General features: G+C 46.5%; 1 protein-coding gene across 3 annotated transcripts in view; it reads right to left on the bottom strand.

The window, feature by feature from the left end:
• Positions 1–1000: 1000 nt before the first annotated feature.
• LEMD1 (LEM domain containing 1) overlaps positions 1001–18890 on the bottom strand; it is a 61614-nt gene continuing 43724 nt past the window's right edge. For all 3 annotated transcript variants that reach the window (XM_060231315.1, XM_060231316.1, XM_060231314.1), the window contains exons 7-8: positions 3701–3756; positions 1001–1318 (exon numbers count right to left, since the gene is read on the bottom strand). In XM_060231315.1, the coding sequence (XP_060087298.1) occupies positions 1105–1318; positions 3701–3756 (270 nt within the window). In that variant the 3' untranslated portion in view covers positions 1001–1104. The remainder of the gene's footprint in view (positions 1319–3700; positions 3757–18890) is intronic.

Genomic DNA, 18890 nt, shown 5'->3' with positions numbered 1-18890 from the left:
CCTCTGACTTCAGCTTTCCATTGCCATCCCTTCCCTGCAGCCTCTACATAAAAAAGGACAGTCTTTCTCTCCATGGTAGTAGTGGGGAAATGAAAGCAGCTTACATTCTCCTCTCCCCACTTTGATCTGAACAACAACCCTGTGAGGCAGGTTAGGTTGGAAGTCTGTGACAGGTCTGAAATCACCCAGTCAATTTCCACAGCAAGAACTTGTGTCTGGCAGACCTGAAGCCCCAACTCCTATGCCCTACTCAAACTCCACCACAGAATCTCCAGGAGTTTCCCACCAACCTGGAATGGCAGCCTTTGTCAGGACTGGCACCAATGAGTTCTGCCTCAAAGGCCTTTAGTGATACCTGTCAAACCAACAGTCTGTCTCTAATATTGTTGTTGGTCTTAAGCACAGGACTTCAATCTCTCTTTTTCACTTCCCTTCCATCTCTCTCTCTGTGTATCTGGTCTGTTGCCACAGGACACAATTTTTTCCCCTCTCCAGAGGAGGATAGGGAGGAGACCTCAGTCAATCATGGGAAAACTTTCTCTGGCTGTTTCCCTCCTCCTCCTTCAGCCAATCGAGGGAAGGGATTCTTTCTTGCCTCTGTGAATCAGTACGACAGGCGGTTCAGTAATGGGAAAGTAAGGAGAGCTGGTAACTGCCAGAATTAAGGTTGGTTGCCTTTTACTGACAGAATCAGCTTTGCTGGCTAGCAACAGCCACTTAGGCACACAAGTACTCTTGACTGATAGTTTGACAGGCCAAAGGTTGATGCACCACAGTCCCACCCAGTCCCAACTAATCAGGTTGCTCAGTTTTGCCAAAGTGAAAGGGCTTTTATTATTTTATAGATAAAATCTTCTAAAGTTTAGAAAGGGAATGCTAATTCACTAAACTGAGCAACTTCCTTTAAACTGACAAAGGAAATACTCATTTACATATACATGTTTAAAGGCTAGACTGTTACATATAACAGATTTTAAATAAAAGAACACACACACACTGGTTGGTCCCCCTTTTGCCTTTTAATTAACTATCCAAACTTATTCATACACAGTTAAAGAGAAAGCCTTCTTTGGTCTTGCAATTCTATATAGGACAGGGCTACACTCATATCCCAGAAATGAAGGCTATGAATGGATTATCTCGATTAGTTTCCATAGTTACATATACAAAAAGGATGAAAACAAAGATGGCAAATACAGCCATCTTTACACGCATTGGTATAAATCCTTCATCTTGTTGCTCAGGTACAACCTGGGATTTGATTTCAGGACCTTTCTTCACTGAAAGGGGATTCTCCTTTGTGGATCTTCTTCTAGTGCTAGAAAAACAAGAGGTAATGCCAAAGATCATATTTTCAAAATCCTAGGAAAAACACCAAGCTGGATAAAAGGGCCCTCTTCTGCTAAGTGAGGAGTCTTGAAGAAAGATTACTTCTGCTGGAGGAAGATCCCTCACTTAGTAGAGGAGTCACTGGATCTACTTCATTGGATGCACTCAATTTTTTCTCCAATCTAGAAATGCTGTCTTAAGCTTGACTAGTATTCAAAACTGCAAAACAGGAAAAAAAGTCAAAATATTATAAAGCTAACTGCTACACATGTATCTAGGTAATTTAAAACATTTTTTTGGTGAGACACTGGCAATTCAAATTTAGCCCATAGAGTTGTCAAGAAATTGTTCTTCAACATGGTTTTAAGCATGCAACAGAATAGCACAGAGTTTGATACAAATTTACCCTGGTGTTTCTTAATTATTGATAGTTTTAGCTCCCAAATACAGATGCAAATGACATCAGAAGTTGTAACAGACACACAATTATAGTGGTGGTACCCTTTTCTCCCACCCTACAAAAACAATTAACCACAGCCATCAGTATTGAAACAATATAGGATCCACAAATCTGCCCAGTAAACACAGGGCTGCCCAGTAAACACAGGCCCAGGCTGCATCCAAAGACAACATTCGTCCTGTAAAATTGGCATTTATAAGGTACAGTGGTTCTTGGAAAAGTTTTTGTTCGGGACATTGTGCTCTCTTTAAAATGTTGAGGCTTGCAGTCCTGCACCTTTTCAGAAATCTTAAGCTCTTCATTTCCGGCCAGCTTTTTTGCCTCAGTTCTTCTCATTTTGTTTTACCCAAGTCCATTCCTATGTTTCTTAGTTAACTGGGCTGTAGTACTACTGGGTCACAGTAAATTGCACAAAGTACTAACCCAACATTACCAGGTAAGAGACTGGTTTGAGGGTTTCTCTCCCACATTCTCACAGGAATTTTCTGCAGATTTTTCCCCCACTGGGTGACAGCCCAACTGACATTATCAACAGTGTTCTAAATAATTCATTCACTAGAATGCTTCAAGCTTGATTTATTTGTACATTTTCAGAATTTGTACACAACACTGATAACAAGTCTGTATTAAAATATACCTTCCAAGGAAAAGGAAAAGGAAAGGTCCACTGTGCAAGCACCAGTCGTTTCTGACTCTGGGGTGACGTTGCTTTCACGGCAGACTTTTTACAGGATGGTTTGCCACTGCCTTCCCCAGTCATCTATACTTTCCTCCCAGCAAGCTGGGTACTCATTTTACCAACCTTGGAAGGATGGAAGGCTGAGTCAACCTCGAGCTGGCTACCTGAAAAACCAGCTTCCACCAGGGATCGAACCTCAGGTCATGAGCAGAGCTTAGGACTGCAGTACTGCAGCTTTAACACTCTGCGCCATGGGGCTCTTTATACCTTCCAAAGCCTCTTCCATATCTGAATGAAGCATTTATACTGTTTTCTATGAACTAGAGTAGTAGAAGCATAAAATAATTTGTTTGGGGTGGAGGGCACATTGCCACTTTTTAAATGGACAATGGAAAATCTATGTATAAACCAAATCCATGCATAATGCTAATCTCATTCTGTGTAGAAGATAAATATATATCACACATCGACATGCACAAACAAGTATGGTTTAGATATAACATCAAACCATGGACTGTGTTAACCGTAGTCTAGGCTCCAAGCAATGGCTTGCATTCCAGACATATGTGCAAACTATTATTCATGTGCTTCACCTCCTCACTTGCTTATCTCCAGAATCTTTGAAAGTGATCAAGCCATTTGACCTTGCCAGACTACTGCTAAAGCATTCCTACTATACATGCCTCTTGCTACTATTTTTCAGCCTGCAACTATAAGGTGGGAATGCCAAAGAGCTCCAATCTTTGGCTTGTTCTTAGAAGGGCTGAACACCACATCATTCAATCTTTGTCTTGAGCTGTTGTTCTTCAGTACTCCTCTTCCACATTAGCTATGTCCTCCAATATAAATGCATCCTGTAATAAATGCTTTAAAAAAACACTATACAAAACATGTGCCCCTGGCATTTCATTGACTGTATCTTCAGATGGTCATTTTCTTTAAGAATCAATGGTTATAGACATAAGGCAGTGGCTGCGCTGAAAATATGCTTTGAGAAACTACCACTGTGCTTCCATTATCTGCTTAGTATAAGCACATGGCAGTCTCCAAGGCCAAGTAACAGCTAAAACTGCCATTTGTGATAATGCCAGAGTGACTTGCAAACTAGTTTCAAATGCTTCTTTGTCAGCTGTTCATGAGGTTCACATGTAACATTCCAAGAGAAAGAAAGGCCCACTGATCCTCATAGCATATGAGTCAGCCACTTTAGGTACACTTTGGAAGAGATTTACCTTTGTCCTGCGTTAGCTTCAGGATAACCATAGTCTTCGTGTGGTATATCACTTTTCTGCAAAAAGAGAAAAGGTTCATGAACAGTGTGATTTTACAAGCATCCTATATATTTTTATGACAATGATTTCTGTTCATACAAACTAAAGAATCAGCCTCCTTTTGAGGGGCATGGGGAAACCTTATAGTTTATGGAGACTGTCACATAGAACATATGGCATCAAGGTGCCCTGCAATTGAATTTGCTCAGTTATAAACTCAAATGGCTCCATTATCACAGTCCAAGACGACACTTAACTCACTCCAAATGGTTTCTCACACTGGAACCTGAGAAGTGGTTGCTGTAAGTATGGATGAACTGTGCCCCCCAACACCTTTCCTTAGAGACTTAGATGCACCTAAACTGTATTTCTGTAGGACTAACACTGCTTGTGGAATATTGGAGAACAGGAGAGGTGCCGGAAGACTGAAGGCGAGCTAATGTTGTCCCTATCTTCAAGAAGGGGAAAAGAGAGGATCCAGGTAACTACCGATCCATCAGCTTGACGTCTATACCTGGAGAAGTTTTAAAACAAATCATCAAAAAGTCGGTCCTGGAACATTTAGAAAGAATGGATGTGATTACTAAGAGCCAGCATGGGTTTCTCAAGAACAAGTCATGTCAGACTAACCCAATTTCTTTTTTTTGAGAAAGATTCCCCTTGCTGGATCAGGGGAATGCTGTAGACGTCGTTTATCTTGATTTCAGTAAGGCTTTTGATAAGGTTCCACACACTATCCTTGTTGACAAGTTGGTAAAATGTGGTTTGGATCCTGTTACTGTTAGCTGGATCTGTAACTGGTTGACAGATCACACCCAAAGAGTGCTTGTGAATGGTTCCTCATCCTCTTGGAGAGGAGTGACAAGTGGAGTGCCTCAAGGATCTGTCCTGGGACCTGTTTTGTTCAACATCTTTATAAACGATTTGGATGAAGGAATAGAGGAAATGCTTATTAAATTTGCCGATGATACTAAATTGGGAGGGGTTGCAAACATAGTAGAAAACAGAAACAAAATACAGGAAGACCTTGACAGGCTGGAAAACTGGGCTAAAACCAATAAAATTAATTTTAACAGGGATAAATGTAAAGTTCTGCAATTCGGTAGGAAAAATCCCACGCATAGTTTTAGGATGAGGGAGACTTGTCTTAGCAGTAGGATGTGTGAAAAGGATCTAGGGGTCTTAGTGGATAATACGCTGAACATGAGTCAACAGTGTGATGTGGTAGCTAAAAAGGCAAATGCAATTATGGGCTGTATCAACAGATGTATAGAGTCCAGATCACGTGATGTAATGGTATTGCTTTACTCTGCTCTGGTAAAACCTTACCTGGAGTATTGTGTTGTTTTGGGCACCACATTTTAAGAAGGATATAGACAAGCTGGAACGGGTCCAGAGGAGGGTGACGAAGATGATGAGGGGTCTGGAGACCAAGTCCTATGAAGAAAGGTTGAAGGAGCTGGGCATGTTTAGCCTGGAGAGGAGGCGGCTGAGAGGTGATATGATCACTACCTTCAAGTACTTGAAGGGCTGTCATATAGAGGATGGTGTGGAATTGTTTTCTGTGGTCCCGGAAGGTAGAAACAGAACCAATGGGTTGAAAATAAATCAAAAGAGTTTTCGGCTCAACATTAAGAAGAACTTCCTGTCCGTTAGAGCGATTTCTCAGTGGAACAGGCTTCCTCGGGAGGTGGTGGGCTCTCCTTCCTTGGAAGTTTTTAAACAGAAGCTAGATGGCCATCTGACAGCGATGACGATCCTGTGAATTTGGGGTAGGTATTTGTGTGTTTCCTGCATTGTGCAGGGGGTTGGACTAGATGACCCAGGAGGCACCTTCTAACTCTATTAAAATGTACTGGGTTCAAAGCATGAGGACACCCAAGAGATAGTGAGTTCAGCTCTTTATTCAATGATTCAGCATAATGAGATAGGAACAGAACTGTCTGGCAGGACCAACGGCCCTGCTTATATGCATGCAAACCTCCCCACCCAAAAACCCATTACCATCATCCCATTACACCATTATGGCCAGGGACCTGCATACCTTAGGGACTGCCTTTCCCCATATATGCCCCAGCGAGCACTTTGGTCCGGAACCCGAAACCGGTTGATGGTGTCAGCTTGTGTTCAATTGCATCCTATTGATCCTAACCACATTGTCTATACTGTTTATTTGCTTAGAACTAACCCTAGGGCCCTTTGATAGAATGCTAGGTATGCCAACCAGGGGGAGGGAAGAGCAGGGCGCCAGAAGCCATAAACGGCGGGAAGACCAGAGGGAGGTGCCGCCGCTTCCCAGCCGCCGCAAGGACATCGGCCGAAAGGGGGAGGGTGGATGGCCCAGGGAAGGAGATAGCCAGCGTGTGAATCAAACACCTTAGAGAGGGAAAGTAACTTTGTTTTGAGAATGATTTAAAGGCCCCTGTCTTTGATGTGCCCCCATAAATGCTAGTGCTTGTTCCATGTATGTTATCACTCTCAAAGACCTTCTGCAGCAGTAACATTGTATATTCAATAAAAGAAACTTATTTCAAAAGAAAGAGTTCTATTATTTTGAAGAGTCAATGAACCCTGCGCTGACAGATGGTCCCCAGCATCAAAAAAGCTAGGCTTGCATAAACAAGAGCCAGAGTCTTTTCCATTGATGCTCCTAGCTGGTGGAATGAGTTGCCGGAGGTGAGGGCCCTGCGAGAGCTCACACAGTTCCACACGGCCTGCAAAATGGCACTCTTCCACCACACTTTTTCATAATGACAGCTACAGTGATGGATTGGGCACAGAAACACCACCAGTGGCTTGTCTGGGACCTTGAGAAGTTTAAAAATCGACCAGTCTGATTACCACCACTAATATAAACAGGTTGATTACCTGTAACTGATGATCTTCGAGTGGTCATCTGTGCAGTCACACACATGGGTCTCGCCGCAGGCAACGGATCCATACCTCGGAGTCTCCAGTAGCTCGCCTAGAGCGTTTTTTGGTGCGCTTTTCGCTTGCCCTGGGGAGCAGGCATCGACTGCGCATGCCTGGAGCGAGTGGAAGGTGCCATTCCCACTCAGTTTCTTCCAGCCACTACTGACAGTTTACAAAGGTAAAAACCAAGGCAGAAAAGCCAGCAGAGGGGAAGGCTGGGTGGGCGTGACTGCACAGATGACCATTCGAAGATCCTCAGTTACAGGTAAGCAACCTGTTTATCTTCATCGTGGTCTCTGTGCAGTCCCACACATGGGTGACCAGCAAGCTGAAAGTCAAAAGGAAGGTGGGTGCTGGCAAGAAAAAGACATTTTCATACTTACAATGTATGCATGCACTCACCTGGGGTGATTTCAGTGGAAGATGGACGTGAGGACCGCTTGGCCGAAAGAGGCGTCCCGTCTGGCACAAACGTCCAAGGCATAGTGTGAGACGAACGGGGATGGCGAGGACCGTGATGCAGCAGCACAGACGTCCTCTAAAGAGATGCCCTCCCGGAAGGCTGAGGAGGTTGAGACTGCTCTAGTTGAGTGAGCCTTAAGGCCTTCAGGTAAAGGTTGCTTAGCAACTTCGTAGCACAAACAGATTGCAATGGATACCCACTTAGAGAGTCTCTGGGTAGAAATTTTGCATCCTCTTTGAGGACTGCTGTAAGCCACAAATAAGTTAGGGTCCTTACGGAACAGTTGTGTACAAGACAGGTAAAAAGACAAAGCTCTTCTGACGTCGAGGGTGTGTAGAGCTCTTTGTCTGGAGTCCTTAGGATCAGGAAAATATGTGGGCAACGAATTAGAAGTTGAAAGATGAAATTTCGATACAACCTTGGGTAAGAAAGCAGGATCCGCTCTCAAGACCACTTTGTTCCTATGAAAAACTGTATAAGGTGGGTCAGAGCGGAAGGCACACAAGTCACTGGCCCGCTTGCCAGAGGTGAGAGCAACCAACAGGGCAGTCTTCCAAGAGAGAAGATTAAGGTTCACAGTGGCCAAGGGTTCAAACAGGGGTTAATAAGTTGTGCAAGAACTAACAAACTTCAAACTGGCACAATCGGTTTGATAGGAGGGTGAAGGTGCGGCATGCCCTTGAGGAATGATTTGGACAGTCTATGGGAGAAAACAGTCTGACCGTCAATAGGCTTGTGGAAAGCAGAAATGGCTGAAAGGTGAACCTTTAAAGAAGAATATCTGAGCCCCGACACCTGCAGAGATAGCAGGTATTTGATAAAGTTCCTCATCAAAGGCTCCTTAGAAAGCTTGAGAGTCATGGAGTAAAAGGACAGGTCCTCTTGTGGATCAAAAACTGGCTGAGTAATAGGAAGCAGAGAGCGAGTATAAATAGGCAGTCTTCACAGTGGAGGACAGTAAGCAGTGGGGAGCCGCAGGGCTCAGTACTGGGTCCCATGCTCTTTAACTTGTTCATAAATGATTTAGAGTTGGGAGTGAGCAGTGAAGTGGCCAAGTTTGCGGATGACACTAAATTGTTCAGGATGGTGAGAACCAGAGAGGATTGTGAGGAACTCCAAAGGGATCTGTTGAGGCTGGGTGAGTGGGCGTCAACGTGGCAGATGCGGTTCAATGTGGCCAAGTGCAAAGTAATGCACATTGGGGCCAAGAATCCCAGCTACAAATACAAGTTGATGGGGTGTGAACTGGCAGAGACTGACCAAGAGAGAGATCTTGGGGTCGTGGTAGATAACTCACTGAAAATGTCAAGACAGTGTGCGTTTGCAATAAAAAAGGCCAACACCATGCTGGGAATTCTTAGGAAGGGAATTGAAAACAAATCAGCCAGTATCATAATGCCCCTGTATAAATCAATGGTGCGGTCTCATTTGGAGTACTGTGTGCAGTTCTGGTCGCTGCACCTCAAAAAGGATATTATAGCATTGGAGAAAGTCCAGAAAAGGGCAACTAGAATGATTAAAGGGCTGGAACACTTTCCCTATGAAGAAAGGTTGAAACGCTTGGGACTCTTTAGCTTGGAGAAACGTTGACTGCGCGGTGACATGATAGAGGTTTACAAGATAATGCATGGGATGGAGAGAGTAGAGAAAGAGGTACTTTTCTCCCTTTCTCACAATACAAAAACTCGTGGGCATTCGATGAAATTGCTGAGCAGACAGGTTAAAACGGATAAAATGAAGTACTTCTTCACCCAAAGGGTGATTAACATGTGGAATTCACTGCCACAGGAGGTGGTGGCGGCCACAAGCATAGCCACCTTCAAGAGGGGTTTAGATAAAAATATGGAGCAGAGGTCCATCAGTGGCTATTAGCCACAGTGTGTGTGTGTGTGTATATAAAAATTTTGCTACTGTGTGACACAGAGTGTTGGACTGAATGGGCCATTGGCCTGATCTAACATGGCTTCTCTTATGTTCTTATTCCAGGATCGAAGGGAGAGGTACAGACTCTGAATCAAGTTGTTGAGAGGATGCAAAGGAGCAGAAGCGTTTCCACTTGCACTGGTATGAGTGCCTGGTAGAAGGTTTTCTAGCATTCAGGATAACTTCCACTACTCTCGGTGGTAAAGATGTAGCCGAATTCTCCAAGCTGTAAGTCCTAGAATTTGGGGGTTGTGGTGCCATACCTGGCCGTGATTCTGGGTGAGGAGATCGTCTGCCAGGGGAAGGCAGCGATAAGTGTGATGGGACATTTGAAGGAGTCTCGTGAACCACAGTTGCCGTGGCCACCATGGTGCTATCAGTATGCAGTCTGTACAGTCTCAAGCAATTTTGAGTAGAGATTGGGTAATTAGAGGGGTTGGTGGAAAAAGGTAATGAAGAGGACCCCTCCAACTGTGAAGGAAAGCATTGTTGCCTCTCCTGGTATAAAAGAGAGGGCATTTCGAATTGTCCTTCGTAGCAAAAACTCTTGGAGTCCCGAAGCATGCAAAGATGCGATGCAAGTAGCATGGATTGAGGGACCATTTGTGGTCATCTATGCGAATCTGGCTGAGAGAATCAGCCAAGACATTTTCTGTCCCTGGAAGGTGAATGGCAGTCAGGTAGATGCTATTTTTGATGCACCATTCCCAAAGAAGTATGGCTATGCGGCACAGACGGATAGATCTGGTACCGCCCTGCTTGTTCACATAGAAAACTGTGGCCATATTGTCGGTTGTGATCTGGACATGTTGGTTAATCACAGACGGAAGGAATGATTGAAGAGCCCTGTGAACAGCTATGAGTTCTAGGCAGTTTATATGCATAGCCCTCTCGGGCGCAGTCCACAGACCCCTGACAGTCTTGTCCTCTAAGTGGGCTCTCCATCCCCACTTGGAGGCATCTGTAGTCACGATGACAGACGAAGAAAGAAGAACAAAGGGCATTCCGCAAATTAAATTGTCTGGTACTGTCCACCAGACAAGGGAGAGCTGAACCCTCTGAGGTACCATGAGAACAGTATTCTGTGGTTGTACGTGTGGATGGTAGGCACGAACAAACCAAAGCTGGAGAGGCCTCATGCGCAGTCTTGCGAATCGAAGAACAGAGATTGTTGCAGCCATGAGGCCCAGAAGACATTGGAAAGTGATTACAGGTTGCGTTGGGGCACGTATGACCTCCTGGGCCAAGGACAGAATAGTGTGGGCACAATCCATGGGAAGAAAAACGAGGTGAGGAGAGGTGCAGAGACAAGCATCTATAAACTGTAGGTCCTGAGTTGGGGTGGGGTGAGATTTAGTAGCATTCACACACAGGCCCAGGGAGGCGAGAAGAGAGAGAGTTGTTTTGAGATTCTTCGCCAGTTGATGTGCTGTGGGAACGATGAGTAACCAGTTGTCTATGTATGGGAACACTGGAATGTTGCGAAGACGCAGGGCAGCTGCGACCACTGCCATGCATTTCGTAAACACTCTTGGGGTGGTGGACAGACCGAACAGGAGGGATCGATACTGGAAGTGATGTTGTCCCATGGCAAAGCAAAGATATTTGTGGTGCTGAGGTCTGATGGTCACATGGAAATAAACATCCTGGAGATCCAGGGATGCCATCCAGGAATCCTGCGGAATTAAGGGTAGGATGGATTGGATGGAGATCATTCTGAATTTCTTGTAGACTATCCGCTTGTTTAGTCTCCTGAGATCCAGAATGGGTTGCTTGCCCTTGTCCCTCTTGGGCACCAGGAAATATCGTGAGTAGAAACCTGTCTCCCGATGGTGAGGAGGAACAGGTTCTATGGCATTTTTTTGGAGCAGGTCCAGAATCTCTTGTTTGAAATGAGGGGATGGTGGAGTAACAGTGAAATAGTAGTGGTGAGGTGGCAAAACGAACTCGATTGCATAACCTAGGCAGAGTCCGTGGTGATTGAGCTCCAGGTTGGGTAGAATGGGAAAAGACGCGTTTGATAACAGGGATTCAGCTGTTGGGTGAGATGCAGAGGGGAGTCAAAGTGACTGCTTGGCTGGCTGGGAAGACTTCTTTGTCTGCTGAGAGCGTGGCCTCTGTTGAAAGGGTTGCTTTTGCTGGGGGGGTTTCCTCTTCCAGTAATCGGATTGCTTAGGAGAGCATTGACGCCTCTGAAAAGATGGTCTCCAGGGCTTGGGTCGATTGAACTGCTGAAAGGCTGGCTGGGAGATTCCAAGGCGCTTCGCCCTTTTGCGGCCGTCATCTACCGAAATGAGGACTTCATCAGTGGATGAATGAAAGAGGCCAAGGCCATCAAAAGGTAGGTCTTCGATTTTTTGTTTGATGTCGGGTTGCAGGTGGATCTTAGCCAAGTGTTTTCAAGCAGGAAACTTTGAAGTCTAGCTGCTCAATTTTTTCGTGCCTGTTTACCGAAGTTGGCGCAATGAGGGCAAGTATCTACCCGATGAGCTTCACCCAAGCAGAAAAGACAGTGCGAGTGTCCATCTGATTTTAGATCCACATCTCCGACACTTTTTGAAAGTAATTTTCCCTTCCATATGCTCCGGACAAGGGAGGGGAGAAAAACAGGGAAAGGAAAGCGCAGAAAAAGGGCTTTTAAAATTTTTTTATAAGGACGAAAAATGATAGAAGAAAGGAGATAAGAGAAAAAGGAGAATACGATACCAAACAGGAGAAGACGAGCTGAGGAAAGAGGAACGCAGCAAGGTAGGTGTTGACCGGGTGGCGGAAAGGAAAAAACTGAATGGCGCCTCCCGCTCGCTCCAGGCATGCGCAGTCAATGCCTGCTCCTCAGGGCGAGCGAAAAGCGAACCAAAAAACGCTCTAGGCGAGCTATTGGAGACTCCAAGGTATGAATACGTTGCCTGCGGCAAGACCCATGTGTGTGATTGCACAGAGACCATGATGAAGATCTTGTTGTTTGGATACATTGAATTAGCACCAGATGTTTTAAATGTTTTAACGTTTTAATATTTAATATTGTTTATATTTACTGTTAAATGGTTGGGCATGCTATTGCTGACCCTCATATTGTTAGCCGCCCTGAGCCTACCTTGGTGGGGAGGGCGGGATATAAATTAAATAAATAAATAAAATACACACGACTATAGGTTAATAGATGGCTTAATGATCCCTGATGGGCCTCCTTCCGGAATCCAGGTGGCTATTGTTTTAGAGTCTCAAGCTCAGCCAAGTCTCTGCTGGCCCTAAGACCAAACTCCAGTTCCAATACATAACATCTATGATTCTATAACTAACACTGTAAAACTCCTTCAGTGTGCCCATCCATAAATGGATTATTATAAAGACAGCATGACTGTAGGGTTCTTAAGAACACTAGCCCCACAAAGGTATTGTCAGACTCTGTAACTCTATCATGTTGAGATAATAAAATACTATCCAAATGGACTTTTCTATACTAACCCCAGCCTTTGTGAGATTGTAGTTACCATGCATATCAAAGGGAACATTTGAAGCAGTGGAAGCCGAGGACATCCACCACCTTGATGGACAAAGCCCCAGCCCGACATGAGACCCTCCTCACCAGGCCTGAGGCAGGAGAGCCGGGAGAAGAGGTCGATGTGTCCCGCGTGCGCCTACCCGACTCAGAGGACGAGGATGAAAGAGCTGGGGCTCCGGGGAAAGAAGATGGAGTTGCCCGCCTTGAAGAGAAAATCTTGGGGAAGGTGAAAACCCAGATGAAAGGGCTGGCGAGGGACCTCCGAAGCGAGATCCAGAGCAACACCCAGGCAGTCGCCCAGGAGGTAGGGAGGCAGATCGACCGCCTGCAGGTGCTATGGGAGATGGAACACTGGCAACCCCGAGGATTTGGGCCACCTGCGCCGCTGCAACCTTTGAATCCCGGCGGAGGAGCCCCGGCGCCACCGGAACCCCCTCCCGGAGGTCCTGCACCTCGAGAACCAGGAAAACCCCGCGAGCTCGAACTCAAGTTCGACGGGGACCCAGAAGTAGTAGAGTACTTCACCATCCAGGCCACCAGCTACATGCACTACTGGGGGGCCAGTTTCCTGGATGAACCGAGCCGGGTGGATTATCTGGGATCGAAACTCACAGGAGCAGCCCGAAGATGGTACGTGAGTTTGTATAAATCGAGAAGCCCGGAGCTGGGAAGTGTGCATGCCTTTCTACAAGCCATGCTGCGCCAATACGAGGACCCCCTCCGAGAGGCTCGGGCTCTCAACGCACTGAAAGACCTGAAGCAAGGAACCCGCTCGGTGAGAGAGTACACGGCGGAATTCCAGGCCCACTACGCCCAGGTGAGGGGATGGAACGAAGTGATGAAGATCGAGGCCTACCAGAGCGGTCTCAAATCCGCCCTCCTGGATCGGGCCCTCCACCAGGCACGACCAACCACGCTGGTGGGGGGGGTGCAACTGGCAGGCGAAGTGGAAACCAACATGGATAGGGTGGCCCTGCAGCGACAGCGAGAGGGGAGCAGAGGGGGGCGTAAGGCTCGGTTAGGGGCAAAGACTGAGTCCAAAAAACCAACAACGCCAAGTAGCTCCGCAAAAGGGTCTGCCACCCGCAGATGCTATCGATGTGGCGACCCGGGGCACCTGGTTGGGGAATGCCCGGAGAAACCTCGAGCCCCCCCCCTCTGCACCGAAGACAACCGGTCCCAGGCAAAGAAGACCCTGGGGAGACCAAAAGAGCCCAGTCGGGGCAACACGGCACTATTGGCGGTGCTTGACGAGGATTTTACCAGGGGGAACGAGTCGGAAGAGGAAGCCAAGCCGTCGGGAAACGAGCACGACCTGCCCTAAGCGGTGCCGAAAGGCAGGTCGACGCCACACTGGCACCACTGCGGGTGAGAATATCGGGAGAACTATTCTTAGTCCCTTTAACGTTGTTAAATCCAAATTCCAAGCGTTTATGCACACCCGAGCGCTAATCGACTCCGGGTGTACTAGAGAAATCATCACCCCAAGACTAGTCGAAGCACTAGGGTTAGCCAGGACACCCCTACCCCATCCGTTGCAATTCGAACAGATGAACGGGACAGTAATGAAGGGGGAACCATGCGTAGAAGAAACCCAATTCTTTCCGGTAGGAATCAAAGAACATTGGGACATGGAAGTGTTTGTAATTGCCCCTTCCTCATCCTTCGACGTAGTACTAGGGGTAGGGTGGCTGGCGAGACATCAACCAAACATCCAGTGGGCAGAGCAAACTATAGACTTTGACAGCAAAAAGTGCACCCATCACCACTGGTCAGTAGAATGGGGCCCCTTGCCTCCCCCTCAGAATGAGAGACTATGCTTAGCCATAGAAGAGGTACGGTCCATCCCGAAAGAATACCGAGACTTACGTAAAGTGTTAAGCGAGAAGGAAGCGGATGAACTACCCCCACACAGAAGTACAGACTATGCTATTGAACTCATCCCGGAGCAAGAACTACCCAAAGCAAAACTGTACTCGATGGGATGGGCAGAAAAAGCGAAGCTGAGAAAATTCTTGGACAAAAACTTAAACGGGGTTCATCCGACCAGCCACAGCACTGCACGCGGCCCCAGTGTTATTCAGAAAGAAGAAGGATGGGGGGCTTAGACTTTGCACAGATTTTCGTGGGATAAATGCCATATCTATGTCAAACACTTATCCCATCCCCCTAATCAAAGATTTATTGAGCACAATATCAGAGGGGTGCATTTTTACAAAATTAGACCTGAGGGATGCTTACTTCAGAGTCAGAATCAAGGAAGGGGATGAATGGAAGACAGCATTCAAACCCCTTTGGGACAATTCGAGTACCTAGTAATGCCGTTTGGACTACAGGGAGCCCCGGAGTGTTTATGAACTTTATTAACGAAGTACTAAGGGAGTACCTGTACAAAGGGGTGGTGGTGTACCTGGATGACATTATTATCTATTCAAAAGATCTACCCTCCCACATAAAGTTGGTGAGGAAAGTGCTCAACACCCTACTCAAGCACAAACTTTATGCTAAGTTGTCAAAGTGTGAATTTCATCAGAAGGAGCTAGACTACTTGGGGTTCAGCGTGTCGGGAAAAGGCTTAGCCATGGACCCGGTGAAAATAAAAGCAGTACCAGATTGGGAACCCCCGAGAACACGTAGACAGCTACAATCTTTCCTCGGATTCGCAAATTTTTACCAGGAGTTCATAGAGGGATTTGCTAAAGTGATGTTGCCACTAACAGACTTGTTAAAAACTAAGGGGCGGGGACTAGAGGCGAAAAAACCAAGCGTGAAAATAGCATGGTCCCCCGAGTGCCAGAAGGCATTTGAAAAGTTAAAACAACTGTTCAGTAGTGAACCAATCTTAGTGCACCCCAATGAACTGAAACCCTTCGTGGTGCAATGTGACGCTTCCGATGTAGCCGTCGGAGCAATATTGATGCAAAAAGACTCAGAGGGCAGATTAAGACCATGCGCCTATATATCAAAAAATTTTTCTAATGAACAACGTAATTGGTCAGTTTGGGAAAAAGAAGCATTCGCAGTGACATTCGGCCTAAAAACCTGGTGGTCCTGGCTGGAAGGAGCCAGAGTACCATTTGAGATATGGACAGATCACAAAAACCTAGAAGCGCTCACAGCGTGTCGAAAATTAACCGCCAAAAAGATTAGGTGGGTGGGGTTTATCGCCAAATTTGATTTTACATTATGACATACCGGGCTCAAAGGACTTTTTAGCCGACGCCCTCTCTCGGCTGCCACAACATGAGAGCCAGCGGGAGGAGACCATAGATTCACTCATTCCGCCTTCTAACGTTGCGGGGGGCGTGACCACTCGGTCAGGGAAAAAGACCGGGAAACCCGAAACGTGGGGGGGGGGAATAAATTAATCACAGAAACAGAGAAAGAAGGGGAGGAGCGGCCGGAAGGGCTGGTGAAGGGAGAAGGAGGATTTTGGTATCGGGAAGGGAAACTGTACGTTCCCAAAAGCTTCCGCCAGGAAGTACTGCAGCACTGTCATAGCAGCAAATTGGCCGGGCATTTTGGCTACGCAAAAACGCTCTACCTGGTGAGCCGACAGTTCTGGTGGCCACAAATGAAAAAGGATATTTCAGAATTTGTAACGTCATGCCCCACCTGCATAATGGCCAAAAAGAGGGGAGGGAAAACCCCAGGGTTACTCTGCCCAACCCCCACAGCAGGACGGCCATGGTCAGTGGTATCTATGGACTTTATAGTCGAACTACCAGCATCACAGGGATGGACAGTGATTCTAGTGGTGGTGGACACGTTTTCAAAACAAGCCCACTTCATACCGTGCAAACAACTCCCTACAGCTAAAAAACTAGCGAGGCTGTTCTTCCAACACGTTGTGAAATTACACTCGTTCCCAGACAAGGTCATTAGTGACCGCGGCCCACAGTTCGTTGCCAACTTCTGGCGGGAGTTTTGTAAACTGACAGGGATCGAGCAGGGACTGAGTTCCGCCTACCACCCGCAAACGGACGGACAGACGGAACGTGTGAACTCTCTTCTCGAGCAAAACCTAAGGTGTTTTATTAACTATCAACAAGACAATTGGGTGGAACTATTACCATTTGCAGAATATGGCTACAACAATAGCCTACATAGTTCAACAAAGACCACCCCTTTCCAAATTGTGAATGGATACGAAGGGAAGCCTTTTCCTAATCTACCAGTGACTAACACCACCGGTTCCCCCACATCATGTCAGCAATGGTGGGAATCACTGGCCAAAGGGTGGGAATTAATTCAAGAGACTCTAGAAGCAGCAAAAAAGGCTTACAAGGCACAATTTGACAAAAAACATTCGCTCAAGTGGGACTTCAAGGTGGGGGATACTGTATTCCTCTCAACCAAGAATCTGCCTCTACCACAGTCATCCAGGAAGCTAGCCTACAAGTATTTGGGACCATTCAAAATAAAAAGAATAATAAATACAGTGACTATTGAATTAGAATTACCAAAAATGTTTAGTAAAATTCACCCTGTTTTCCATTGCAGTCTTCTGAAAAAAGATCCTGGAGCTATGTATTGGCATCCACGCCCTACGACGCCCACCCCTATTCAAGTGAGGGGTCAGAGTCATCTTGAAGTGCAAGAGATATTGGATGCCAAGCTCAAGCGGGGAATATTGCATTTCCTAGTCCGATGGAAATATTTCCCCCCCTCTTGCGATGAGTGGGTTAAGTCAACTGATCTAAGGGCACCTCTTCTTTTAAAAAGATTTTACCTACTGCACCCAGACAAACCCCGAGCACGAGCTTAGGGAGGGCAGTATGTCAGGCTCTGTAACTCTATCATGTTGAGATTATAAAATACTAACCAAATGGACTTTTCTATACTAACCCCAGCCTTTGTGAGATTGTAGTTACCATGCATATCAAAGGGAACGTTTGAAGTGTTAACTTTGTTTAGGTTGTGAAGAGAGCAAAGGAATGTGACCGTTAATAGATACCGCCGCTGGCCAGCATCTTCCCAGAGGCTAGAAGATAAGCAGAGGCTCTCGTGTGAAAGTTTGCACCTTTACTCCCTGTTGTTTTGAGAATAATGGCTTTGTTTAGAAGTTACTTTGATGTAGATTCTGTAAGATCCAGAAACACCCCTGCCAAGGTATTAGTCTCAATTTCTGTTTCAAGCTATGAGTTTCCAATAAATAAATAAATAAATAAATAAATAAATTTTATTTTTATATCCCGCCCTCCCCCACCAAAAGGCGGGCTCAGGGCGGCTCACAGACATGACTACGTCATGATTCAATTAAAAGCAGATAAACATTATGAATACAATACAATTACATATATAGATTAAAATACATAAAAATAGGTGCTATAATTTCTGGTGTCACAATTACATATTATCAGCTTCAGTTACAACATAAGATGGCTAGAGTTAGAATGATTTTATCAAGTTAGTCTGGTCCTAATTCAAATGCGAGTTGGAAAAGAGAGGTTTTGCAAGCCCTGCGGAACTGGTTCAGGTCCCGCAGGGCTCGCACCCCCTCTGGGAGTTGATTCCACCAGCGCGGGGCCACTAATGAGAAGGCTTGCTCCCGAGTTATCTTCATTCTAGCCTCTCTTGGCCCAGGGATTTGTAGGAGGTTTTGGGAGCTAGATCTTAACGCTCTCCTGGGGATATATGGGGAGAGGCGGTCCCTGAGGTAGGCAGGTCCTCGGCCATATAGGGCTTTAAAGGTAATAACCAGCACCTTATACCGAACGCGGTAGACGACCGGTAGCCAATGCAGATCCCGCAGCACCGGCCGCACATGTTCCCACCTAGGTAGTCCCATCAACAGCCTGGCCGCTGCGTTCTGCACTACCTGAAGTCTTCGCGTTCGGCACAAGGGCAGCCCCATGTAGAGGGCATTGCAGTAGTCTAGTCTTGAGGTGACCGTTGCGTGGATCACAGTTGCTAGGTCGTCGCGTTCCAGGAAGGGAGCCAACTGCCTCGCCCTCTTGAGATAGAAGAAGGCGGATCTTGCGGTGGTAGCTATCTGGGCCTCCATTGATAGCGAGGATTCCAGTAGCACCCCCAGGCTCTTGACCCTGCGCACTGGTGTCAGTGGCGCACCGTCAAAAGCTGGCAGAGTAATCTCCCCCCCCGGTCCGTCCCGACCCACGCAAAGGACCTCAGTCTTCGTTGGATTCAACTTCAGCCCGCTCAGCCTGAGCCAGTCAGCCACGGCCTGTAACGCCCGGTCCAAATTTGTAGGGACATCACCAGTCCGGCCTTCCATCAATAGATAGAGCTGGGTATCATCAGCGTACTGATGACAACCAAGCCCATACCTCCGGGCAAGCTGGGCAAGGGGGCGCATAAAGATGTTAAACAATGTCGGGGAGAGAACT

Source organism: Heteronotia binoei, chromosome 2 (genome assembly GCF_032191835.1).
Source record: "Heteronotia binoei isolate CCM8104 ecotype False Entrance Well chromosome 2, APGP_CSIRO_Hbin_v1, whole genome shotgun sequence".
In the NCBI taxonomy this organism is placed as follows: domain Eukaryota; kingdom Metazoa; phylum Chordata; class Lepidosauria; order Squamata; family Gekkonidae; genus Heteronotia; species Heteronotia binoei.
This window is presented reverse-complemented; position numbering and strand designations above follow the sequence as displayed.